General features: G+C 40.7%; 1 protein-coding gene across 1 annotated transcript; it reads left to right on the top strand.

Moving 5' to 3' along the window:
• LOC103462201 (solute carrier organic anion transporter family member 3A1-like) lies at window positions 1–27,855 on the top strand. The gene is made up of 10 exons (XM_008404850.2): window positions 1–646; window positions 3,565–4,024; window positions 16,793–16,891; window positions 17,525–17,794; window positions 17,877–18,041; window positions 18,592–18,790; window positions 19,287–19,422; window positions 19,502–19,674; window positions 22,246–22,310; window positions 22,554–27,855. The coding sequence occupies exons 1-10, from the start codon at window positions 488–490 to the stop codon at window positions 22,928–22,930; spliced, it is 2,103 nt and encodes a 700-aa protein (XP_008403072.1). The 5' UTR covers window positions 1–487; the 3' UTR covers window positions 22,931–27,855.

The raw sequence follows: 27,855 nt of genomic DNA, 5'->3' as shown, positions 1-27,855 counted from the left end.
AAAAGTATGCTTAATACTTGCTTAATTTTCGAAAGGGTACTTTTAATCTGAAAAACAAAAAACCGATGGGAACGTATGCTGTTTAAAATATGAGAGCGCAGCAGACTCTGGGTGCTAATGCAGCATCCCGGATGTAGGGAAGCAACATCCAGTCATCGTACGTACTGGAAACCGTCATCCATACACGCGCAGCTACGTAGGCTGACATCCACCGAGAGGACTGGTGAGGAGGAGGAGGAAGAAGAAGAAGAGGAGGAGGAAGAGGAGATGTCTGTGACGGTCTCTGTGTTTGTGTTCTCCTGGGCGGACTGTGCTCCTCTCCGCATCCCCGGCCCCAGAGACGCTCCGTTCGGAAGAGACGCCTTCAGTCCGGTTTCTTCTCGCAGCGTCGCGCGGCTTCACCGGCCATCCTAACCAGATGCTCTCCGCCGGACTGGACCCGCTCAGTTTCTCGCCGACCGACCCCAGCGGAGCCTGAGCTCGAAGGATGCAGGTGAAAAGCCAGATCTGCACCGAGAGGAGCAGCACGGACGACCCGGAGCAGGATGACAACCAGAAGAAGACCTCCTGCTTTTCCAACATCAAGATTTTCCTGGTGGCGGAATGCGCGCTCATGCTGGCACAGGGCACCGTGGGCGCCTATCTGGTGAGTTCAGACATGTCCGTCTGATGACGGAGGGTCACGGGCAGAACGATGCGGCGCCTCATCCGGTGCCATATTATTCCCTATCCCATTACCATAATGGCATCCTTCAGTAAACACGGCTATTGATTGATGGCTTGCTGCTTCACCCATCAGGGCCTGCTTGTGTGTGTTTGTGTGTGCGTGCGTGCCTGCGTGTGTGTGTGTGCGCGCGCGCGACACCAGACATCGTCACAGCGCCAGTGTGCTCCACGTTGTTTGGGGAACATATCTATATGCGTCTGTGGACAGTGTGGAAGCAGGTTATGAAATTGGGGGTTCGTCCATTCCTACTGCTCTGAAATGCATCGGTAAATAATACAGGAGGCCTTTAACCCCCTCCCCCCCCCCCCCCCCCCCCCCCCCCCCCCCCACACACACACACACACACACACACACAGGCCCAGGAGATGACGTGATGACGTGATCTCCACAACACAAGACACAAGATTTTTTTTTTTTTTTTCCTCATTAACACCACATTTCCTTTGACAGAGCCTCTCCCAGCAGCCCCTCTCATTGCTCTGGTGTTAATAGATCAGCAGCAGCATTTGTTCCAAGTAGTGAAGAAAATAGTAAAAAAAAAAAGTACAAAAAGAGAGAGTTTATGACCTCTGGCAGAATTCTTATTTCATCCCATGTAATCCAAAATCTCCGATGTCATTTTAAGTTGCAAGTGAAGCCTCATCATCTCCAATGGATCATCTTAACCACTTCCTGGAAGTCGCTTTTATGATTTTTTATTTTTTATTTTTGGTTTGTCCTCTGATAGCTTTCGACATAGTCTGATTACTGTACTGCCTGTTCGGTGCAAGGGTTTATTGAGGACAAGGACACTTTTTTTTTTCTTGTAGCTGTGTTTCAATGCATCCTGAAGTATAAACTATTAGAACTGAGTCATGCAAGTTCACCATGACAACAGGGCAGGGCTGTCCAAACTTTCTGAAACATGAGCCTAAATTGTTAAATTGTTAAAAGCAGTCCTGAGCCACAAAAACGGCATCTCTTTTGTTATGAAAAATGCAACAACAGTTCTTTTGGAAATACAAATTAGATACACAATATTTTTTAGACATATTTTAGACTACAAGAACATGATATGTGTCCCTCTTTTTTGTTGTTTTTCTTTTTTAGTCCAGTTAATACTTTCGAGTAAAAGTTACTGGCTGTTTGAGGTGCTGTGTATTATCATGTTACATGTAATGAAAAGAAAAATGTGTTTATTAAAAGATAAATAGATTGTGTGTTGCTTAAGTTTTCTAGTTTTCACTTTAGTTTGTTTTAAGCATATCACCATCAACAGTCTGCACTGAAGTTCTAAGCTAATACACCTAAACCGGTTTAGTTTCATCGTTGTGCAATAACTGGAATGACTTAAGGTAATGGGTTTCCACGTGATTTTCAAGTAAAGTCAACTATTTAAGGTTACTAGTGTGGTGAAATAAATCTGTGCTATGAATTTTGGACAGGGGCCACAAATGGTGCCTGGGATGCACTTTGGAGACCCCTGATTTATGATGTCTTATTCCACAATGCTGGAGTGTATTTCAGTAAGATATCCTATCACGTGTTCTTACTGTACTGTTCTTACACAATAACTCATTTTGATGATAAATTGTCCCAGAAGTTATTGCGATTACTGATAATATTGTTGTTTCAAGACCATTTTCAAGTAATATAATGGTAACGGCATAGTAACACAAGAACACATTCCCAAAGACCAACAAACTTTAAATTCTACTGAACATTTAACACTGGAACTAGAAAACATTTTAGATATACAAAAATAAATAGACACAAGAACAGGAGCAACAAATAAAATTAATTTTGAAGTCTCTGAAAGACAAAATTGTCCTTCAAAAAAAGAGTTGGTTGAGACCAATGGACAAGATTTTAAGACTTTAGTTATCTAGTTTTTGGTAGAAAGAGGGAAAAGAGAAAATGAAAAATCATGCGAATAGAACTTATTGTGCTCGTTTTAATTGATCAGAGAGGCTGCTCAGACCATCATACTACCACCACTATGTTTGAGTCTTGACATGATGTCCTAGGTAGTGCAGTGTTAGTTTTATGCCATAATGGGACACAATTAGCAAAAAGATCCACTTTTATCTCATCAATCCATAGAGTTCACCCACCCCCCGAATGTGCCTGGGATCATCGATATGTTTTTTGACAAATATGAGACAAGCCATTGTGTTCTTTTTGGTCAGTAGTGGATGTGCCGTTTGAACTCTTCTATTGAGGGAAGTTCACTGGAACGTGCCTCAGAAACGATTCAGTTTCTAATTGCTGAATTGTGAACACCATTCTTACCTGAGGCAAGTGAGGCTTGAAGGAGATTTCCGAGTGACCTCCTGGATGAATTATTGATGGATTTTAGCAGCAATTTTGGGAGACTTGTCACTCCTAAGAAAGTTCACCACTGTTCTCTGGATAATGACTCTCACTGTGGTTCATTGTAACCCCAAAGCCTTAGAAATGGCTTTCTAACCTTCCTAAAAGATGACAAAACTTGTTCCTTTTCTGTCACTGATTTTCTCGATTAGATTGTGGTTAAGTCTTATTCAAGACTTTGGTCTAATCTTTAATCTTCTAATTGAACTAATATTAAAAACAACTCCTGACCTGCCATGAAACCCGAGGGTTCCCAAGCTACACACTACACACATACTGCATACTGAACTTGGCATAATTTTACTGCATGTCACAAAATATGTTCTTATTGAAAAGCATTCAATTCAACTTCAAAATACATTCTATGAACAATTACTAATGAACATTTACTATGGTTAAATACACAGAGACTGTGTGTGATAAAGTCACAAGAATGGTTCTGGCTAACACCTGTAACACTCATTGTTTATCTGTTTTCCTGCTAGGTAAGTGTTCTGACGACTCTCGAGAGACGTTTTAACCTCCAGAGTGCCGATGTGGGCGTCATTGCCAGCAGCTTTGAAATCGGCAACCTGGCCCTGATCCTGTTTGTCAGCTACTTCGGCGCCAAGGCCCACCGGCCCCGGCTGATTGGCTGCGGGGGGATTGTCATGGCATTGGGGGCTCTGCTCTCAGCTCTGCCGGAGTTTTTGACTCATCAGTATGAGTATGAGGCAGGGGACTCATGGCATGCCGAGGACGGCAGGGTCATCTGCTCCAACAAAACCAGGTCAGAGAATCGGGACTCTGGTTTTAACTGCGGCAACCGAGCCAACACCAACATGATGTACCTTCTGCTCATCGGAGCTCAGGTTCTGCTCGGCATCGGGGCCACTCCCGTCCAGCCTCTGGGAGTGTCATACATCGATGACCATGTCCACAAAAAGGACTCTTCATTGTATATAGGTGAGTCACTCTAAGGGTGCAAAATGATAGTCAAGTGTTCATTTTGGTACGTGATGAGATTGTAAAGTACATATTCCTAAGTACACATTAGTCTAAAACTGGATCAAAGTTTTTTTCTGGTGGGTCTTGTACTTTTGACACCTGTCCTTTCATCCTCCTACAAAGTCATAAACACATTGAGAGGAATTCCAAGGCATTGCCCTGATATATACAGGAGTAGACTGTATCCCACCTCCCAAATGACATACCTATGACTGTAGACTATGCCCTAATCCATTTAATCTATTTCATGGTCCATCCCATCATTACTCATGATTGAGGCCGCAAGGTACTTGAACTCTTCCAACATGAGGTAAAGACTGACCCCTGACTCAGAGGAAGGACTCAACTAGGGCTAAGCAATTATTTTAGTAGTTGAGTAGTCTATTATTCTAATGATTGAGTAATTGCAGTGGCTGTTTCCTGCTAAAATGTTCAAGGCCATGGCATTGTGAAGTGCCAATTCGGTTTTGACACTTTTTGTCTATTTCTTGGTGATGCTTCTTTCTGTTCATCACCAGCTAGCTGCTATTAGCATTTAGCCTTCGTCAACAACTCACTAGCAGAAGTGAGACTGCAACACAAATAATTATCCATCTGGAACACAAGGCGCTAAATGTTAAAACATAATTTAACAAAGCCTAGAGGAATTTTGAAAATCGAAGGTCCTCTGATAAATCGCTACAGCCTTAGACTCAACCTCTCACCTGTTGGGAACCTCAATTTCAGACTCAGGGGAGCTGTCGCTCATCCTGCCTATGTACACTGATTGTGGACAATAGAGTACGATTGATTATTACAACCTTGTTGCTTCATGGTTATATGGAAGCGAAAGAAAAAAAAGAAAAAAATTCATTAAATTCTGAGTAGTGTTTTATGCTTGTTTTGTTCTGGAGAAGAACTGTGTTTTTAATTGTCCCCAGAGCTAGAAGCAGCAGCGCCTGATGGGTCCCTTTAGGTGCTTTTACGGTTTGACACAGACGCCGTGTGATGTTGCCAGCATTGGATGCTGATCGCACACCTGCAGCTTTATGACTTAAAAGGTCGTGTGACAAGCTGTATCATCATTGCCGTGCCGGACATAGCCATTAGCAAATCGATGCACATTATCAGAAACTGCTCAGGTAGACTTTGGCCTTCCTGCTTCCTTTTCAGAAGCATAAATTGTGTGAAGGAAATCTGCATCACCGCACCGGCTGCGGCAGCCAGGACTGATGTGTCAGGGCAGGTTGGTTTTATAATGTTGGCGGCCGATTCTAAGTTTACCATCTGCTGTGTGTGCAAAATGAGGAAAATTGTTTCCTAGCCTTTAGACTACATTTTGTTTATTTGGCAACCACAGCTAAAGCTAAACATGTCCTGCTCTTAGTAGGTAGCAGGGATCAGCGTGGAGCTGCCTCAGAGTTGGATGTTTTTGCCTCCAGTAGCAAAAAGGGGTTACATGAGGTCTTAAAACACTGCTCATGTTGCCTTTTCTGCTTTTTTTTTTTATTATTCGAGCCTCTTTACTCTGATACCACAAAAGGAAATGCTTTGTAGCCAACTGCTTTCAGAAGTCAGCTAATTAGTAAATTATAGATTTAGTGATTTAGCAGTGCTAACATCGGTATTGGCTGATATTGGTCATTTTTTAACATATCAATATCGTCCCAATACATAAACTGGGAAGATATTTACAACCAATATTTATTTCCATCTTGTTGCTTTTTGTTTCTGCAGGTGAAGAGGAGGAGGAAGGTCATGTGTTATTTTTTTGGTCATGTGACAACGATATAAGGGACGATAAAAACGATTTATTACATCCTTTTTAGGTAACTGTATAACTGTGTTCAACAGTAATCATAACCAACCGCACAAACACAAATAATCCTCTTGGAAAAAAAAAATTGTAAAGGGCTTCTTTATGACACAGCCATATAAAGATGTGGTGATTTTCATCACGGTAGTTTTTGGTACTAATTTATGCCTTCATTGAACAAACAGTGGAGAAAATAGAACCCTATTTTGAGAAAAATAATTTGGAGCAATATGTTTTCCTTCCAGCTCATTTGCGTTAATCAGAAAGGTGGTTCCACGAGGCACGGAGTCTGGAAGTCTAAAGATATAACTGCTTTCAATAGCTTTTTCCATGTAAAAGCTATTGAAATCCATTTTATGGTTTTCTTTTACTGCACAATTAAGGGAGGTACTGTAAGTCGGGAAAAAAAAGTGGAAAATTCTGCACAGGCAAAGTTAGGAAGAATATTGTGTCTTGTACTTTGCTTGCAGTCATATAGTTTAGGTTCCCAGGAGGAAAGCACTTTCTGCGAACATCAGCAAAGTTTCCCTGGCTGGCAGTAGAGCACTGTAGAGAACTACAGTAACAACTAGGAGGCTGACATAACGTGTATAATAGGCTGTCTGTCAACGTTACCTAGGTAACAGTCGAGAGACAGTGCTGTGTGCCATTCCCGTTCTTCATGCAGCTCAGCAGCCTGCCATTAGCGGATAGCCATCAGAGTAAGTGGAGAGAAGGAGAAAGAAAGAAAGAGAAGGCATAAAAATCCAAAGTTGTTTCTCCATTCTTTAAATAAAACTGTGTCGTCAAAGCCAGAAATTTCAGTCCTTTTAGTATGTCAATCTGACAAATCTTTGAGTATCAAGTTCTGGGAACCAGTCGCTAGACTTTAATTTGCTCTCTCAGCATCTTTTACACATTATTTTTAGGTTGTTTCCATCAGGTTCGCCATCAGATCACACAAATATATGAGCCTCTGTATTCCTGGGTCTGTTTCCATTAAAAATATAAAAAATAAAAAAAGGAAGGGCAATACAGAACTGACTAGGGTTTCCTTATATGAAGATGCATAACAAACAAAATATCTAAGACTTCACCACTAGCAACACATATTTAATTCCTGTTGACGTTTGATTTGCACCGTTAAATTCGGACATACAGTTAGCCCCAAAATTATTCATGCCACTCTCTGATGCTGATGTAGAACTATTTTCATAAAAAAAATAAAAATAATTAAGTCATATTTGATATGTATATACAGCATTGCTTTAACAACTGAAGCTAACATAGTTACTTGATTGTGGTGGGAAAATGGAGAATACATGATACTGCCCCTTTAAAGAACTGAAAACAAGACTAAAAAGTACTTGCCATTTTCTCACTTCTGTCCTGGCTGTAATCTCCCCAACCTCTTCCTTCAACACATGAATATAACAAACATCAATCCATTCTCACCACGACCTGCGCTCGGTTCCATGTTTTTGTGTGTTATCCGGTCCACCAGGCACGTCAATTGCCATGGCTACATCTTGTGGCGGTGCTGCTGTTGAGGTGCCATAAATTGCGCTGTCGTCTAGAAAGTCGTATGTGCATGCTATGTTTTTTTTGCCGCCACTGTTTAAAGACGGCGGTGTTTGACGAGCTCAAAGTGCAAAAGTGGAGTCGCCTTGAGTAAAAGCCACATGACAGGAGCAGTTGGGTTCAGTTCAGCAAATACCTATCCAACTGATTAAATACCAAAGCAGCAGCTCAGGAGGAAGGAATGGGATGGGATGGGATGATCGAAGACGAGGCCACTCTTTAGAGATCGTATCTTCACCCTCATGGATCAATGCAGCATGAATGAGACAAAGAGGACAAGAAACACTCCAGGGTAATCAGGTAAACACCCCTGGCCCTACGTGAAAACAGTAATTGCCTCCTAAACCTAATTGGTTGTCGTGGGAAGAGCTGACATCACGCCCCTGTGATAAGTGCCAGTGAGCCTTTTACGTCACGGTGAAGGAGTTACGGCATTACCAGCCTGTTCTGTGTCATGTAACATCTCAGCTGGACTTTTGTTAACTAATGAGCCACTTCCAGACCTTTTTTCTGTTTTTGTGAGTCATTCAGAGATGGACTTGCTGCTGTGCTGTGAACCATTTTCTGGCTACACAACTCCAGTGCTTGAGGATCATGAACTGATGGCTTGTAGAACAGATCTCATGGTTCCATCAAATACAGCAAGTAATCTCTGTCTGAAGCAGCATAGCAACCCCACACCATCACACTACCACCACCATGTTTGACAGTAACTGTGTTTCTATCAACGGGTTTTTTATGTGCATTTTGAAGCGTTGCGTTAGAAAAGGTTTATGGAAACAGCAAAATTCTAAGTTTTTCAAAAATGTGTTTAAACTCGTTTTACATGGATTTTGGCTTTTCCGAAAAGAGTTAGTGCACTAAAGGGGAGACGGAAACACATTTGCCAAATTAGTTTTGACGTAGCCTCATTAGAGGCACCAAACTAGGAACAATTTTAATTCTAACCCTTGAGCTCGGAGGAGCTGTCAGCCTGAAGTGGCCAGTGAAAGGCACTCCACTGGTGGATCTGTGCCTTACCAGAGGCACAAAAAGTCCAAATGTCCAACTCAGAGACGTGTGGTTCACGTTTGTAGCCTCTACATCTTGTTTATTACAGCCATAAGTAGCATATCTGACGAAATGACACTTTGTGTGGCCTGCTTGTGATTCGCCAGAAAATACAGCTATTTACGTTTTTTCCCTGAAATACTAACACTAAGTACGTACTGTAGCATGTCATGACATGTAACAGGATACTCACCTTCCAGAAAAGCCTAACGCGTCTCATTAGCTACGTTTCCATTAACATAAAAATTGTGCAATTTCAAAAATACATTTGCTTTATGGAAACCCACTTATTTTGAAAAAACTCTCGTTTTTCAATAAAAGGTTTTGCCACTGGGATGAGGTTGTTGTTTTAGCTGTATCAAAATTAGAATATTTCGCAAAACTTGGAAACACTTTTTGATCACACAAGTCATGTGATCAACAACCAGATGTTGCTACTGCGGGAAAAGACGAAGACAGCAACAGGAAGTGGTTAGAGGATGATGGTGCGACATGTTTTTGAACGACTTATTGTGTGAACAAACTTATTCACATTGGATTTTAAATGCATTTCTTGCTTAATGGAAATACAACGATTGCAAAATTGTTTTTTCTACTTTAGCGGACTATCAACAAAGTTTTGGGCACATTTTTAATGGATAGCTATTGATCTGTACGGTGTATTCCCAATAAGTCTTGTTAATTGTAGGGTCAGCTTTTCTAAAATACGCTAAATCATCACCTGACAAACTTTTGTTGTAGAAATTAGTATTATGATTCTGAAAGCATCTGGAAGGAGCCAAATACTTACCCAGAGCTCTGTAATTGGATTGGATCTGTCAGAACAGCTTTTAAAATCTTACCCATGTCCTATGTGTGTTTTTCTGATTGCCTCTCTTTCCTAACATTTCTTTTTGTCATTCGGTGGCCGGTGCATCAGATCATTGTGCCTGCTGGCAGATTAAAGTGAAGCAAAAATAGATTTAGAGCTTCAAAGTAAGCCACATTGTTCTGGGTAGAAAATGGCTGCTTGTAGAAAGACTAACCCGCTCTTTAGCTGTGTAGACTCTAATGTCAGAGCCAAATTGTAATTGGATTATTGATTGCTGTCCTTCTCTTGACTGATAGGCTGAGGTAAGTAAGCTTCAACGGGCAACAAGCGTCCCGTCGGTTGTTCACCACACTAAGGGTCTGAACAAAGAAGCGTCCGTTAATGATGGGTTTTATGGCCTGTGTTTGTAACAGCGAGGCCGACCCCAAACAGCTCCAGCTGTACATACAAGTAGAGTGCAGCGTGTGCTGCTCTTGTTAGCCAGACAGCAACACTGTAGGACACTCACAGGCCTCCAGCTTTTAATGGGTCTCCAGACGTCAGGCTGTTCAGGTTAAAATGAAGATTAACAACAACGCATGCAGGCGATACGCTTCTGTTTTTATGTGATGACCTCCCTGACGTTTTCACTCTTGTAGTAATGCTACACTGCAAAAACAGAATCTGGTCCAAGTCTGGTACAATAAGGAATGAATCAATTAAATTGCAATAATTTCTATTGTGATGACTTAATATTTTTTCAAGGGCAGTTTTGTTTCCAGAGGATTTATAATCCATTTGATTTGTGGTTTTGGTTCCAAGTAGTTTTTTTTTATTTCCGTTTTCTTTTTGTCGTTTATGTTTCGGAGATTTGAAATATCTTCCAGTTCCAGCGTGAGGTGTTCTTTACAGAATTAAAGTTTATTATTGTTTGAGAAGATGAACTTACATTATAAATCTATTATCAATGTATTATTTGAAAATGATCTCAAAACAACATTATTGTTACTGTGAAAATTTATTGTCCAACAAAATGTATTATTGCAACAGGCCTTATTCTGGACAAGTATTTTGATCTAGTTTCGCGCACGCGTTTCTCGATTGATTTTTACCCAGAAAGCACATGGGCAAAAACCGTTAGTGAAACGGTCACTGGGACTGACTAGTATATATTCCATTGAGGGAAAGTAACTTTAACATATGAATTCCTCATATGTTAACATAAATGCTCGTTTTGAAGTATAAGCTGCTACTTCTTCTTTGAAGAATTCGACCTGGAATGCGGTGTTCATAACAAACACGTGTGTTCATCTGCTCTACCGCTAGCAAACAAGCGTACTGATTAAATAACATAAAAGTCAAGCAGTTCCCTAAAAGTCCCAACAGATGGCAGCAATGCGCCATGCAAAACAAAACACCCACAGTTTACAGGACACACTTCCTGCTAAAGAGCCCTCTGGTGGTTGAAGAAAAATCCACATATAAACCGGAAAATACAATATATGAAAAAAAATCTGAATGCTCTCTGGCATTGTTCAGGGGGCCGGACCAAATGTGGAGGCGGGCCGGATCCGGCCCTAGGCCGTAGTTTGGGGACCCCTGATTTAAATATATGAATGCAGCTACAACTGAAGCTCTGTGTCTGGAAGAACAAAAAAACCAGCGTGATGCCAGTAGTCTGTTTGTGTGCGATTGTTTAGGACTGGAAACTGGCATGTTGCCACCTGTGGTTTAGATGCAGTGCAATGGAGGCCCTGGCTGTAGCCACTTGATATGCAGACTGTTGTGCCATAGGGCTGTGCCAAAGAACACAAACACTCAACATTGTTGTTCTAAAATTGGACTCACAGTCCCCCAAACGCCATGTATTTGTACTCTGTGCGTTTCAGTGGGATTTTACGTGGCAGACCAACAGAAGGTAGTGTATTAGCATCAAAGTGTACAATAACACCCGAGTTGAAAATAATTTATAAAATAAAAATCTAGAAAGTGTGGCGTTTAGCACCTCTGATTCAGCTTGATGAAGAACCGCCTTTACAGCTGCAGGCCGTTTTGGGCTAAGTCTCGAACACATTTTCACATCTAGATACTAAATGATTTGGCCATTCTTCTCAGCAAAATAGCTCAAGTTCAGTCAGATTGGATGGAGGACATCTGTGAACATAATGTTTTATTTATTTCATAAGTCTCGACGCTGATTCTCAACTGGATTTGGGTCAGCATAGCACTGTTATATCCAATAGATTAGTCACACTAACTCCATCTTTCCTGAAAGTACAACGTTGAACAAACCTTTAACCTGTTTCGTTTTTTTTGTGCATAAAGAAAACATGACGGAAACAGGGTGCAAATCAGCAACGGTGCAGCCGATTGTGATACGGGACTGTAACGCCATGTGACCCTTGATTTATTGAAACGCAGCCAGAGTGGTCTGCAGAAAGTCCGCTGATCTTCCCCTTCATCATACCTCAGCCTCTGTTTGTCTCTGTAATACGTCAAATGAAGCGGCGTGGGGCTGCGAGTTGAGAGTCCACTGCAGCAAAAATGTTTTTACTCCGCCGGGGTTATTACTCTTCCACTGTAGGACAGCGGGGGAAGGAATGGACACTGACTCAGCACGCCCGGTCCGTTCGGGCCGGGCCCGGGTTGTTTTATGTGAGCACCTTTGCCAAGAAACGAAGGGCCAGCGATTGAACTGTGCTCTAATGTGAGTCTGAGTGTGAAATTATTCATGTGCAGGGAGCGTGACCAGGTAGAGCAGCCCGGTCCCACACAGGGTGACCTCTCTGCTGCTCTATTTACGACTGCTGAGCACAGAGGACTTATTATGGCTCTGGAATTACTATCATCTCCAGAATGATTCCTGTCACTTGTGGATTCGGCATATTTTATCTGGAGCTTTTGAAGAGGAAGCACCGGATTTATCACCTGGTATTCTGCAAATTACGTTGATAAAAACATGTATGCACCCACTGAATCTGTCAAACTGCAACGTGTTTCATTGGGGTCATATACAGTGGCTTAGAGAAGTATTCATACTCCTTGAACTTTTCCATTGTTTTGCCACTTTACAACCACAAACATAAATATATTTTATTGGAATTTTATATGAGAGACCAAAACAAAGTGCTACGCATTTGTGAAGTAGAAAGCAAATTATACATGATTCAAAACACCAGACAGGTCAGGGATAAAGTTGTGGAGACGTTTAAAGCAGGCTCAGGCAGTAAAAAGATTTCCCAACCTCTGAACACCTCACTGAGCGCTGTTCAATCCATGGTCCGGAAATGGAAAGAGTGTGCACAACTGTAAGCCTACCGAGACGAGGCCATCCACCTAAAATTACAAGGGGAGCACTGATCAGAGATGCAGCCAAAATTCCCATGGTATTCTGTGCCTAATGTACAGAATGTACAGAACCATCCCCTAGATTCTTTGGTTTACTGAAGTCACACTCCTTCACTTCCTAAGTCTCCAGTCACATTAACTGAAGCCAAGTGAAACTGCTCTGAAGCTCAGCTGAAGATGTGAGGAACAGTCTGCAGCTGTAGGTTCACTGCATTTGAACTGCAGCAAGTTCTCAGTGCTGTACTTACTGCATCTAATGAGCAATGTCAGGGTCTAATAAAATAAAGTGTGCACATAGCATTTTAAGACTGCCTTGCAAACTGAAAAAAAAACTCTAGTACTGTAACTGCTGATGTTTCTGAACTAACGGAATGGTCTGTGTTCAGTGGTCAGTTCGTGTACGGTCATGTGAACAAAAAAGTTCTAGTTCTGGGACCATTTTGTCATAGGATAGCGGTGTGGAGATCTGTCCCCCAGGTGATCTGTGCCGTTGTATGAAAGATGCGTGTGAATACAAACGTGCCAAAACCACGTGACTGCACAAAGACTGCTCAGCTTCTAGAGAGGCCAGTGCTGCTGTCCGTCAATCTGGGAAGGGTTACCATGCCCTGTCAATTTGAAGTACATCCCATAACAGCCTGATAGGTTACCGACAAGCAGAAAACATTTAAGACGCTTCTCAGTCTTTGCAAGGATGGGAAGAATATTTCTAAAAAGAATATGACAGGCCAACAAGAGGTGTGTACAAGATTGTATTAGACTGCTAAGTTGCTAAGTCGAGGCCTAAGGCAACATTCTGGCCAAAGGCAACTCAGAGTACTTCTCAAAGTATATTGATGTTAATGTTTGTTGTAAATCTGTAAATAAATAACTGTTTTTTTAAAAAGAAACAAATTGATTAGACATCAACATTTGAACATGTCTTCTATAAAAACTAAAGGCTTAATGCTGTCATGAACTAGCGCACCAGTCCAGGATGTACACCGCCTCTCGCCCAGTGACTGCTGTAGTTAGCCACTAGTGACTCAGCAAGGATAAGCAGGTTTAGACAATGAATGGATGGATGCATGTTTAATGGGATGTATCTAATGAGCTTTAAGGGTTTGGGTTAGGGTTGACGGAGTTAGTCAATCTCTCCAGCAGAAGACAGCCTAACATTTGATCACCAAAGCAGCGGCGTACATCATCAAAGGCTCGGTGCCTCAACAGGCAACGACTGCAGTGATATCACTAACCGCAGCAGCAACTCACAACAGAGAACCATCCTTTCTGAATCCACTTTCTAAATGTTTTTTTCTCTAATTCATTGCCGTTGCATAATAACACTTCCCTGCATATCTGTGTCAATATTATTGCTGTTGTTATCGTCAGCCGTTTCACTTTGAAAGTTGCTCCAGGCGCTTGGCTTTGGTTCGCTTTTTTTTATTGAGGCTGGTTTGGATCCATTAAAGATAAGAGCAGTGGTGTGCTGTTGATCTGATCATCTGCTGGGTGTGTGTTTACCCGCCACACTGCATCACATACTGTACATCACTGACTAAAGCGGATTTTCATCGTGTTATGTGCTGTGAAAAGCTAAGTCAAGGTATATTTTTGATTCGCTCATCAAAAATATACCTGCGGTGTTGCTTTGATTCTTTCATGCACGTGTGAGAAACCCTTTAATCTCCCATGGCAACCATTCAGCTGTGCAAAATGCCTGGTGAGACCAAGCACCAGCCTTTGAGGATCACCCCTCCCCACGACTCCCCCACTCAGCTCCTTCAGACTAGCCAACAGCAATTAGCAAACATCTGGTGGAACTGTGCTTCTCCTGAACTCATTGAGCTACTTCACAGTGCAATGCTGGTAAAAATGTTGCTAAAGGGTTAATAGAGAAGCCATGTTGTGATGACTTCCTGAAGGCGGAGCTTCAGAACTAGCAGGATCTTCTTAAAGAGACAGAGACTCTCTTTAAGAGAGGCCCAATTTCAAGGTGTTAAACTACAAAGTCAATTTGTTTCTAAGTTATATTCAATATACACAGCATTTTTATAACAACTGAAGGTAATATAGCTACTTGATTGTGCTATAAAATGGCATTATGTGACTGAGAAATACGTAATCCTGCCCCTTTAAGCACCATGTCTTGCCCGTTTGGCCCCTGGTGGAGGGCAGATGAAGATATAGGAGTGCATCTATTGGTCAGCTGTTGAGTTGTCAGACATGCTGGCTGAGTTGCTAATGGTCAGGGTCACGTTTGACTGCAGACTGAATCAACTGTAATGGAAATCAGTGAGATATATATGGATCTCCTGGTTTCTCCTCGGGCTGGATCTGTGACAGTTCCAATAGAAATTATTGAACCTTTTCAACCATTTCTATACGTGTTATGTTCGGAATCACGTACAGAAGCTTTTACAGGGCTTGTACCTCATTCAACAAATGTAATTGTTGGATAAAATGTTGCATTAAGCAGTTTATCGAAGGCATCAAAGCAGAAATAAGCTGAAACAATCACCTAATCACAGAAACACATTGCATTTATGAAGACCACAGTAGCCTTTGACGGAAACCTCTTACCGGCACTACACTGGTCATTCCTTGACCTTTCTTTCATCTACTTGAGGTTTTTGCCTTTAATATAGTTACTTTCTTTTTTTTTTATATAACTCAAAATTCAGCTGCTTGAATGTGGAACCTGGCCTCGCCCAAAGCCCCATGTTTCAAACTCTTTACTTAAATGTCTATTGGCAAGCTAACAGACAAAGCTCTCCAGCAGTTCAAACGTGTGAATCCTCTTCTATTTTTAGATGCCTGTGTTAAGTTTCTCTAATAGTTGCTGGAGTCATTTCATAAACTCTTGGATGAGGCTGTGGGTTTCATGGGGATCTTGCTTTCACATCCTCTTTGGCTGAGATAACTGAACGTTTTCAATCCTTTGACAGACTATTTCTGGAAGGCCTTCAAATTGTCCTCCAGATACTTTTGCTGCGTTCATTTTTCCTTCTACCTCTACAAGCCTTCCTGCCGTGAAGCATGATGCTGCTACCGCCATGCTTATGGCCATGGTGTGTTTGTGGTGATGTACAGTGATTGGTGTCCAGCAAACAGCGTCTATTTTGGTCCCATCAGTTTTCCCCAAATCTCCATGGTGACAAACAAAAAGTTAGCCAAATGTTTCCCCTTTTGGCTAACTCTACAGTAGTTTGGGAAACTCATGCTGTTATTAGACCACGTTGATAGATTTTTTTTATACATTTATCTATATATTTCTTGTACACTTTTTGTTTTATTGGATGTGATTGATGAAACACTTAGAACTGCTTTTTGTTTAAGAGATTATTCCAACATTGGAATGTTTTTTGCGCAATGAAGGTCTGAGACTGAAATATACATATTCAAATCTATCACGTTGAAGTGCTGGAGTTTCCCTTCTTTAGATTAAGGTTTGTTTTTTAAGACAGACAAAATGTGTGTGAATAACTTTGCAAGTGGTAACTAACTTTTAATAGCTTTGAGGCGTTTTTTTCTTTTCTTTTCTTAGATTTTTCAGTAGATTCAGACCTCTATAAAAAATAATCCCTGATAATAGATATAACAGTGATCATAAAATAATTTCTAGAAGGGTTTAATGGTCGATTTGTTGTAGCAAGAGTAAGCAGCACTTCTTCTGCTTCGGCTCATTATTAGCAGACAGCCCATCACTTCCTCTTGTTGCACTTAACTGTTCCCATTCACTGTAACATATTAATTGCTCCAAACACAAACACAATTTTGCCTGGTCTGATTCCTCTTGGAAAGCTCTTAGCCCTGGCGCCAAAGTGAGGCTGCTGCTGCATGAGTGTACTCATACGCAAAGAAGCCATTTCCTGCTTGATCAGTCCTGATGCCACTGCATTATCTCGTCTTAGATCAATAAGTCTGTGCAACGTGTTGACTGTGCATTACTGTGCCCTTGGGAGGTATAAATTTTGGAACTGGACAAAGAAGAAGTGGTCTGCATCAGGTTCCTTTTAAAAGCAGCTGGCCTTAATGCAATGCTGCCCTCTGCTGGCAGATGAGGTGAAATAAGCTGATTTACCTAGTCTGTCATTGTGTAGTAGTGAAATTCAGCTTTCGCTTTTGTCTATTCTAACTTATCTGATATTTAATCCAATATCTGATATTCATTTGTCCTTTTCTTTTGTTGTTGTTTTTTTAGGTATCTTATTTTCAACACTAGTTTTCGGCCCAGCTTGTGGCTTCATCCTAGGTTCCATCTGTACCAAAGTCTACGTTGATGCTGTTTTCATCGACACCAGTAAGTAGCCATTTTGTTAATGTCGCAAAACTTCCAGAACAAATAGATGGAGACGCTTTTACAACCAATAGCAATTTGTTGTAAAAGCTCAGAGTGAGCTCTACAAATTACTTTTAATTGTTTTTTTATTTCTTCCATTCAAATTCACACTTTATTTTTCTTCTTTCTTTCTCAGGAATAAACCAGTAGAAATGTAGGGGTCTTTCCTGGCGTTGAGCTTAAATTAAAGAAACATTTAAAACATTGAGCCACTCTAGTTTCATTATGCAGTTGTTTATCTGCAATTTTGAAAACCAAGCCATGTTTCACAACACACTGTAATTAGCTGAACTATCCACATACTTTGCCAAATGAAAAAGCTTCTTTAAGATCAACACACTTGTTGGAAAAAAAAACTTACATTTTGTCGTCCCATAAAACACGCATTATTAATCATTTCCAACACCTTCCATTTAACAGTAAAGTATAAAAATGTATGGTATGTTTCATAAAAGTGTCCTCAAAAGGCAGAAAAATTATTAGGCGATTAAGTGATGACAGGATCTCAGTGGGGTTAGCACAGATTGAAGTCACTTGTTTCCAAAGCTTTTAATAAAGATCCTTGTAAATGTTTCTCCTACCTTTCTTGCCCAGGTAAGCTGGACATCACCCCTGATGACCCTCGCTGGATCGGGGCGTGGTGGGGCGGCTTCCTCCTCTGCAGTGCCTTACTCTTCCTGTCGGCCCTCTTCATGTTCGGCTTCCCCCAGGCGCTGGACGAGCAGGACATGGACGCTCGAGGGGAGAGTGAGCAGGCCATGCTGCCCACCTCCTTGAGCCTGGAGAGCCAGGACTCTAAACCCAACGGAGAGTTTCGTGGCTTCGACATGAACAGCGGACTCTCAGTCTGGGAGCATCTGAGAGGTGAGAAGATACAGTAGGAGGAGGTTGAGTAAAGGCAACAATACTTTTATACTTGTATCTATCTTTCTTTTTCTCCTTCCAGTGATCCCCCGGGTAACCAGGCACCTTTTGTCCAACCCGGTGTTCAGCTGCATCACGCTGGCCGCCTGCATGGAGATAGCTGTGGTTGCTGGTTTTGCTGCTTTCCTTGGGAAATACCTGGAGCAGCAGTTCAACCTCACCACTTCTTCAGCTAATCAGCTGCTAGGTATTGCAACCATTTTCCTGACTCAATGTTGGGCTAGTGATTGTTACCTTTAAATTATTAGGGAGGGTAATGCAAACAGAAATCCCTCCTGTCCAAATGGATTAGGTTAATCTCTTGTAGACTATTGTTTGAATTCTTCTCAAGGACCACATGGCCAAGGTGGCACATGCATACCACCAGTGACGGTTGATGCATTTTCAACACATACCAGGCGTCATATTGGACTAACTTTACTACCCTCTAGTGGTCAGAAATATGTCTGGCCACAAATATGAAATATGTCTAATTATGCTTGCATCACCTAATTTGCATACTAAACACTTACATTTTATATAAGTTATATTTATATTAAGATTTTTAACATAAAAAAACTAATATTTCATATTTCATAAGACTGTCAACAGGGTAGAAAGGGGATAAACGTTTAGAAAGAAGATAAATTAATGGATTAATAGTCAATTTGTAAAACTTGTAAACATTAACAGCAGAGTCTGTGTAGAAACCTCTGCATGGAAGGAAATAATTCAGTCGACATCTTCTGCTTCTCCAGGTATGACCGCCATCCCCTGTGCCTGTCTCGGTATCTTCCTTGGAGGGCTCCTGGTTAAGAAACTGAACCTCTCAGCTCTCGGAGCGGTCCGCATGGCCATGCTGGTCAACCTGGTGTCCACGGCCTGTTACGTCTCTTTCCTCTTCTTGGGCTGTGACACGGGGCCTGTTGCTGGGGTTACGGTGGCCTACAACAATGAGTAAGACCATTAAGTAACTAAGATGTGAGAGACTCAATTCTTATTCAACTAGTTTTCCTGCCAAAGTGAACGTTATGTAAGGCACTACAGAAAGCCTTCTAAAGAAAAACGAATTACTTGTGTTAGTATTTAGTACCATAATCACCAAAAGGTTGTGGTATCAACCATCCAGCCCATTCAGGTCTTCTCGTCTTCTCTACATCCCCAGAACCAGAACCAATCTTAGAGAAGCAGTATTCAGTTTCTATGCTCCTTACAACTGGAACAAACTTCCAGAAAACTACAAAACTGCTGGAGTACAGAATTCCTTTAAGTCAAGGCTAAACCCCCACTTGTTTAGAGCTCCCTTTGATTAATAATAACTGGAACAATAATCAATGTTTGATGCATATTTGCTTGACAGCAATTGACAAAATGTCATGTTTATTGCACGTTTCAAACTGTGTTCAGTTTCTTGACGTGTAATCACTGATACACTCTTCCTCTGCTTCTGTAGGACGCTGCAGTCGAAGAAGCAACCTGAGTCAGGCTGCAACAGTAACTGCAACTGCTACACCGCCTCAGTAAGTCCTGTCTGTGGCTCCAACGGAGTCACCTACATCTCAGCCTGCTTCGCTGGCTGCACCAAACCAGTAAGTGGAGACAAAAAAGACTTTCCTGGACAGCGAAGAAGGAGAAACGCTCACCGTCTGGTTCTTTTCTTTGCGTCAGAACCTGAGCAGCTGTGGGTGCATACCCAGTAACGGCGGCGAGAATGAGGCCTCACCGGGGAAGTGCTCCAGCCCCCGCTGTCAGCATGCGTTCCTCACCTTCCTGTGTGTCATCTGTGTATGCAGCATGATTGGAGCCATGGCCCAGACGCCCTCCGTCATCATCCTTATCAGGTACGGTCTCAGTTAGCCCACAAGAGGGAGCCAGTAACATTGGGAGCTGACAGAGGGGATGATGTGAGTTGGAGCATCCTGAAATGAACGTTGTACGAGTGAATCATCAGAATAGGTGTCATTAGGGATGTGCCGATCAGGTTTTTTCCTGCCGATTCCGATTCCGATCACCCATGAGGGCCGATCACCGATACCGATCACATAATTATTATTTTTTTAATCATAAGCCCTACCGGTTACATTATGTGGAAAAAGGAACCATGAATTCACCTTAATTTAGACAAAAACTTGTTTTTAATAACTTTTTCCAAGAAGAAAACTAAACAAAACAGGCATTCTGCAAATTGTACTGCTATTGATAATACTATCTTTAACAGACTGAAAACATATGGAGGCTCTGAAGAGGCTAAATAATGCAAAGAGCCAAAATAAAACCTCTCAACATTGCCAAAAATTTCAAGTATAAAACTTAACATTCAAAGGCAAATACAGGATTCATTACAATAAACAATCCTGAGTTACTGAATGAAAACTTCCTGATAGCATTGTGGTTAGCTGATTACTGCTAGTTCTGATGGGCTGTTTCTGACTGAGCGGAGTAATTATGCAGAACAGGGAGGAGATCGATTATTTTTTCAGAGATTATCTGTCTCATGTGAGGACAGCGAAAGTTTTAATACGTATATAAAATGTATTTTTTTTTAAGTTAGATGCTGCAGCTTTAAGCAGAGGTTCGGTGTGTGAGTCACTACCAGGTGGAGCAGAAGCGGCGCTCCGTCTGTGAAATATTACTACCTGTAGCGCGTAGCAGCGGTTCAACAGCGAGAGCAGAACCAGCGTCTTACATCGCAGCTCGAAGACTTAAATAATTTTGCGGGTTATTTGTTTAGCTTTCTGACAGTCATGCTAATCCGGGTGAGTGTTTGTAGCTGCTCGCTGCTTTACCTGCTATCTGATCGCTCCATATGTCTTTTTAACTGCAGTGAGCCTCGATATAGCCAAACTTCATCAAGTATGGCACTGTTTTTATGCCATATGTGCTTCAATTTTCCGCCGCAACATGCAAACTTCCCCATTCACTCAGTGCGTTATAGTAGTATTTGTTGCTGCGCGTTTGTGCGGAGTGAAGGAAAGAGGAGACCAGCTGGACATGCAGGCTGCGAAATGAGATGCAGGTGATCGGTTTGTGTGATCGGCAACAAGAGACAGTGATCGGTGATCACCGATCATACACTTTTTCACGGAAATCGACTGATTATGATCGGTGGCCGATCGATCGGCACACCTCTTGGTGTTATAGATAGAAATATAGACACACGGGGCAATGTTATGTCACACATTCATGAAAATGATCAAAGTACCAAAAATAACACATACCACTTGTCTAAAGATTTCTATTTGGGGATTGTTTGTATATGGAAATATGGTGTCCATGAAGGCTTGGCCTGCTTTTCTCTTGCATAATTGACTACAACAGCTTAATTATTTCTAAGACATTTATTTATTGCTAATTTGATTCTGATGAACAGGAGTCAGACTTTTTAAAATGAGAATCAGGTATCACTTTACTTCAGCTAGCTGCAGATATATTCTAGCGCATGTACAGAGTGCTGGAAGACTACTATAAATATGGAACAACCACCTGCTGAATTTAGCAGATGTTTTTAAGTAAATATGCCTACTGTGAAAAATATTATTGCTCTATGCTTTTCTGGTGTCTAAAACGGCACACTGGGAGCCTAAGAAGCTAATTTCAGCCAGCTAATTAGCTTATTGGCTCTGTTAGTTAGCCCACCCAACCCATTTGAGCTTCCTAGCATGTCTGCTATAGTGTTTAACCCTTGTGTTTACAAATGGGGTCCAACCGACCCCACACCCATTTCACTTGTATCAGTTGTCTTACTCCTCACACGCACAAGGGTTTAAAAAACACATTAGCTTAATAACAGTAATAGATGGTTTTTCCTACATACAAATCATCTTTCTTGTAAAGAAGTGAAACATTTTGGGGGCTAGACGTTGTGCTTAAACAGCTAAGAGAGACGAGAATACAGAGTGGCTCTTTCTCTGGAATATAATTAATACAAAAATATGTCTGGTTTAAAAATTCTAGTGATTGCTCTTTTTACATTAGCCATGTCAATACCACCACTGGTGAAGTTTAGTTTTTACATCTTGAAACAATTTCTCTCTGGCAGCAGCATGGAGCTCAAGTTTCTGTTTCATTTTCTCAGATGTTCCTTGATCGCATATTGATCCTGATATTGAAATGAAATTAAACATTAATTTTATTAAGATAAACAAAGTAAACTGAGTGGGGTGTGGAGGATACATAGCAATCAACTAACATAAGATGCATCTTTCTGGATTATGAGTGACATTGACAATAGACTGCTATGCTAGCCAGGCCCTGACAGCTACAGGTTAACAGAAGAGTCCAGCCGCGAGCGACTGTTTCGTTTTGTGACAGTGCTACAAATTATGCAACTTTGGATCAAGCACATCCTTAAGGAGATCACTTTTGAACATTAATCTGTTTTCTTTTTGTGTTGTTCTTGTTTTTCTTCTCAGAACTGTAAGCCCTGAGCTTAAATCATATGCTCTTGGAGTTCTCTTCCTCCTCTTGAGGCTGATAGGTAAGAGAAATCCATGTTTATTCACTTTAACTTTGTCAAAACACGCCCACTGTTGTTTGGCTTCAATTTCCGCTGCAAGTTCTCCCTGCTGTAGGCTGACATGTCAGAGTGGTTTTTCGCCTACCTTAAGCATTTCATTAGTCTGTCAGCTCAGACCCAGCTGGAACGTGAGCTCAAACCTGTCCTCATACTGGCCTTTTGACCTGCTGTCTTTCCACAACCCCCCCTTCCCTCCTGCTCCAGGCTTCATCCCTCCCCCTCTGATCTTTGGTATGGGCATTGACTCCACCTGTCTGTCCTGGAGCTCGGTCTGCGGCGAGAAGGGCGCCTGCATGCTGTACGACAACGTGGCCTACAGGCATCTGTACGTCAGCATCGCCATCGTGCTCAAGTCCTCGGCGTTCCTCCTGTACGCCACTACGTGGCAGTGCCTGAAAAGCAACTACAGGAGGTACATCAAGAACAACGAGGGCTACCTCACGCCCACTGAACTTTTCGCCTCCAATGTGACTCTGGACAATTTGGGTAAGGAGATTACCCAGAACCCAAGTAACAGGACAAAGTTTATATACAATCTGGAGGACCAGGAGACGAGTGACAACATGGAGTCGGTTTTATAGTGGCAATTTACACGAGGCCAGCAGGATCTGCTAGTGTGCATCTGATCTGATGTACAGTCTCTCTCTCTTGGTGTTGTGCAACATGTAGAGCGTTGTTCATCCAAAACATTAGATCTGTTAAAAACAGTAACGGGACTTCCAAAAAAAAGAAAAGAAAAAAAAAAACATTCGAAATCACAAACTGACTTAGTAACGCATTTAGTCATTTGTGGTATTTTTTTCACCTTTCAGTCTGAAAGCAATGAAGGGTCAAATAAAATGCAACAGTGTTGGAAACCAAAAGTATGGTGCTGGTCAGAGGTTCCCATTCACTTCTCGTTATCATGAATCTTAACGTTGGGTTTTTAGATATGCGTAACACCAAAAACTACATTCTTTTTGTAGTCATAAAAACAATTCTGGCATAACTCTGCCAGCATATTTGATCACTCTTTCTACAAAAATTGATAGATTAGCATAGCATTATGCTAATACAATTAGCATACCAACTTTCTTTGATCTATCCCGGTGGGCAGCTGCAAATTTTAGCCAAGTTTGAAGGCATCAGTGTTGGTGACATGGTTTTAGATGAACTGGAAACACATCCAAACTAGTTTTGGTTGAAATATGAAAGCTGACTTTAAGTTTCTGGAACGGCTCTGACCCCAGCCATATTGAAAATTTAAAAACCATTTTCCAAAGTCTGCTCTGTGGCAAGAAACCAACAACTTTCAATGAGTTCTACTATTTTTGATGAGCAGAATGGTCAAGTATCAAGCCAGTATGTATACAGATATAAATATTTAAATAATTGTATAAAATAATGTAAGATAACACGTATTTACCCCACATCTTAGTGTTACGATAATTCTACTGTGACACGGGAGACTTAACCCCCCAAAATGAATAGGACTTTCTTGTCAGTGATGAATGTATGTACATTTCTGACCAGCACTCTTGATTTATATTAGGGTCATCCCTGCTTTTTAGATCTGAGTAAAAACCAGTTGAGTGTTTCTCAAGTGAGATTAGAGATGAAAAAATTACAGTTTTTAAGCCTGACCTACTTGGAAACCAAACCAGAAGGATTTTTAAAACTAACATTTGTTAATACTCTCCGAAACTCGTACTCAGTTTATTCCTTATGTTCAAACAAACAAACCTTATTTTAGGTATTAAATCAAAATAAAATATTTAAAAGAAATGAATACTAAAACATGTATCTTCTTGTTTTTGTGCCAGTAGCCACCTCAAGGGATTTATTTTTCAAATATTTTATATTCTCTAAAAATGTCTCAAGATATCTAAGGGGGGAGAAGCTACTCAACCAATTTTATTTATTGAATTTTCAGACATACCTAAAACACATGAATGTGAACCAAAAACGAATAATAATCACATCCTGTGATAACGCCTCGGTACATGCTGGACCAGACCAATTTTCCTGAACAGTGAGCTCTTTCCTTCCACTTCAACAGAAAGCATACAGATTACAAAAAAATAAATAAATAAAAAAATTTAAACATGCACTTATAAATACGAATGTTACGTAACTATCTTTGTAGCGTAAAAAAGAAATACCTGATTCAGCTAAACCAACAACATAATTCTATCAGGACTGACAAAGACATGCCGATTAACAGAGTGGTCTAATCCTACTTGTGGGGATGTGCCCTGCAGCAGTAATGCATGGATTTAAAAAAAAAAAAAAAAAAGCAACATAAAAAACATAACAAGCAAGAGACTTTGTGAATATGTTTCTTTCACGTTATGGGAAACGAGTTGAACGCGAGAGCAACGCAACAAGACCTTTTGAGTCGCAGGAAAAACGGCTGTTAGCATTATGTCAGAGTTAGCTACAGTCAAACGCATGCTGGTAACGCATGCATTTAAACATAAAGACAAATATTCAGTATAAAGTCACAGAGTTTTATAGTTTTTTTGGCGGCAGCTCCTCAGCTGAACATACGGTATATTAAACATAAGAGTCCTCCAAACTGTGTTTTGGACTGTGAAAGAGCTTTATGATGCATAATGCATTGCGATGTTGCCATTTTTTTTATATTCTAACTATGCCGAGTCATAATCACTTAAGTGATCAAAGTGGGGGGTTTTGTGTGTGTGTGTGTGTGTGTGTGTGTGATTTCAATGTTTTGTTGTTAAAACTGATCTAAAGAGATGTCTTGCATACATTATATTTATTGAAACCCCCAGTAACTGCGTGTGAAACTTTAAAACAAAATCAGCCTTTTATTTTCAACAATTACTGCACCACCGCTAAGTCCACTGGGGACTGCGGTGGCCATGGACGAAGGTTTTGTTTTTATGTTTCTGTGTTGATTTGGCCAAATGTTTTCACTTCCCTGCTGGACATTCAGCAGAGAAGTGCTAACAGACATTCATTCAAAAATTGCTGGAATTTCAAAGAGTTTATGATGCCCCGCACTTTACCAAGGATTTGATTATCTTTGGAGAAACAGGCCCGCTGGCTTTTACGCACCTTTCTCAGAAGTCCCAAAAAATATAGCCAGCACTGTACTGTACACAGTTCAGCACAGTATAGTGCCACTTTCCGGCTATTTCAGTATTATGTTTGTTTTGCATCAAAAATTCTCTACTGCTCCCAATTCTGTTTAAATATGTATACTATATGTGATGTGGTAGAGAACTCAAGTTGAATACTGGAAACAGAAGCAGTTTAGCTAGCCTGAAAATTTGAAAACGACATGAATGGCTAGCGTGACTGGGTAGCTAGCTAGCTAACTCTTTTTTTAGCTGTAGGAACAGGATTTGTGGTCGAGTGAACAAGGGTTTAGTTGTTTGCCAACCGCCAATTAGATGAAGAGAGAACAAAAGGTGGTATGTGTTATGTCTAAGGGTGCTGGCAGGTGACTTTTGTTGAGCCTGCCAGCATGGAGCCATGGTAGCTGCTTTGACATCTATTTGTGCTCCAAATGTGTTTAGTTTTCTAATTAGAATAAAGGTTTTTTTTAAAAAAAAGGCATGTAAGGACAATCCCAAAGATTATTAATTCATCTTTGAATTTGTAAAAGTCCACTTTTGCTTTCTGTTGATCCGATTTATGGGGAATTATCCCACATATTGTGTTTCAAAAACTATTTTTGATGGTTATTTTCGAAGCACACGACCCGTTGAAGATCATTTGTACCTACTTTAATAAAGTATTTAGATAGCAGAGGATTTAAGTACTATATTGATGCTTCTGTAGCATCAGAAACAGATAATTATATAAATTAAAAGTGATGTGGGATAGCTTTAATATATTGAATATAGCTCTATGTTGGAAATCAACCCTCAATGGACCTAAAATTGTGATTTTGCTTTGAATTGTGGGTATGATATACTTAAAAACTGCTTTTTTGTTTGTTTGGCTTTTTTTTTTTTATCAGATATTGCCTCAAAATCTGACTACATAATATTAGGTGGTAACACAGATGTCCAGTCGGAGCTTCAGGACAACCAATTTTTAATGTTAAAAATCAGAGTACTTACTGAAAGGGAAGGTTTGTGGGTTTCTTACTGACAACAACCTCCGACGGTGGCTTTGTCTTGGACATTGGTATCATCTAGTCTGTCATTGTACTAACTCTACTGTCCATACAAGTGCCAAAGTGACACCATAGAAGTGTTGTGTGCCGTCCTGAGGAGAATATAGTCTTAACGCGCTGCGGTGCGGAGCAGTTCCTTCAGCGTTTTGTAGCCTCTCTGTGATGACCTCGGTTTATTTTAACCATATCATGCATAAGTGTTCCCAAAAGATTATAACGCTGTTGTATATTGATCTAGAGAACAGTAATATTTAAGATGTAGTCACTGTTCATATGTAGGACTTTTCTACTAGTAAAGGTCTCGTCTAATATAGATTAATGTCTTTCCATCTGTGGCAAAATTGACTAAATTTGTGTTGCTTTAGTCCTTATGAGAACAACACATTGCTTGTACTAAGAGTCTCTAATGTTGAGCCACAGCTTGGCGTTGTACGATTAATACTGCAGAGAGCAGAAAAAAACAGCCAAACGTCATAGATTGCATCCTTCCAACAGCGCCCTCATGTCGGGCTCCCTGCTGACGAGAGCCAGTTGTGGCCATATCAACCTGTGCACTGTAACATTTGCGACAAAAAAAAAAGCAACAACAAAAGAAAAAACAAGAACATATTGTAGGTGTGTCCAACGAGTTGGCAAGTGAGGCAACACTTGCTTGACCGTGTTTTCACCCGTGGCAATAGGACTGTTTCTTTTCGCACCTAAATGTGCTTGAAATGTTTTTTGCCTTGTGATGAGAAACTAACTTGAGAGCATATATGTTTTTTTTTAATTCTATTTTCTCATTATTCCTTCTTTGATGGCCTTGCGTTGTGATTGACTTTAATAGAGGAACTTTATTAATGAACGGATTATCAACATATGAAGAGTTTACTGTCCAAACACAACACCTTTTGCAAAAGTGTTATACCTATAGTGTTTTGCGAGATATTTTAGAAAAAGGATTATATGTTCTGTAAATATGGCCATAATAAAAATTTGGATGGACTCTAGCAGTCAGAAAACTCTTCATATATTCATAATATCCTTTGGTTTGAGCCTTAGCATGTTGCCTTTAAGTGAAACCTAGTGCTAACGGGTGTTATGATGGTTTAGAATGATATATAAGCTTATATTGTGGATGGTATTCAGTGTATGAATTTCAGGCTCTTTTGCAGGAGACCTTTATGAAGGAAAGGGACACTGAAATAAAATATTATAACCTCTATTTTCAAAGGCGCTCTTAAGAGTTTGAAATGTGCCCTTTTGCTTCTCAAGATATTTTTCTTTAAGTCTTATGAGTTTGTATTTAAAGGCTTTAAGTTTTGTGTATTTCTTGGAGATGAAACCATGATTGTATGTTTATTGTAAATATATTAAATATGCTATTTTTGTTTTCAA

Source organism: Poecilia reticulata, linkage group LG3 (assembly GCF_000633615.1).
Source record: "Poecilia reticulata strain Guanapo linkage group LG3, Guppy_female_1.0+MT, whole genome shotgun sequence".
Classification (NCBI taxonomy): Eukaryota; Metazoa; Chordata; class Actinopteri; order Cyprinodontiformes; family Poeciliidae; genus Poecilia; species Poecilia reticulata.
The sequence above is the reverse complement of the archived record's forward strand: the minus strand, read 5'-3'. Positions and strand labels throughout refer to the sequence as shown.

Bases quoted from the DNA above. Each gene is read 5' to 3' on its own strand.
- LOC103462201 (XM_008404850.2), top strand. From the start codon at position 488: ATGCAGGTGAAAAGCCAGATCTGCACCGAGAGGAGCAGCACGGACGAC. The intron at 4,025-16,792 runs GTGAGTCACTCT...TTGTTTTTTTAG, and splicing joins GGACTCTTCATTGTATATAG to GTATCTTATTTTCAACACTA. The intron at 19,675-22,245 runs GTACGGTCTCAG...TTTTCTTCTCAG, and splicing joins TCCGTCATCATCCTTATCAG to AACTGTAAGCCCTGAGCTTA.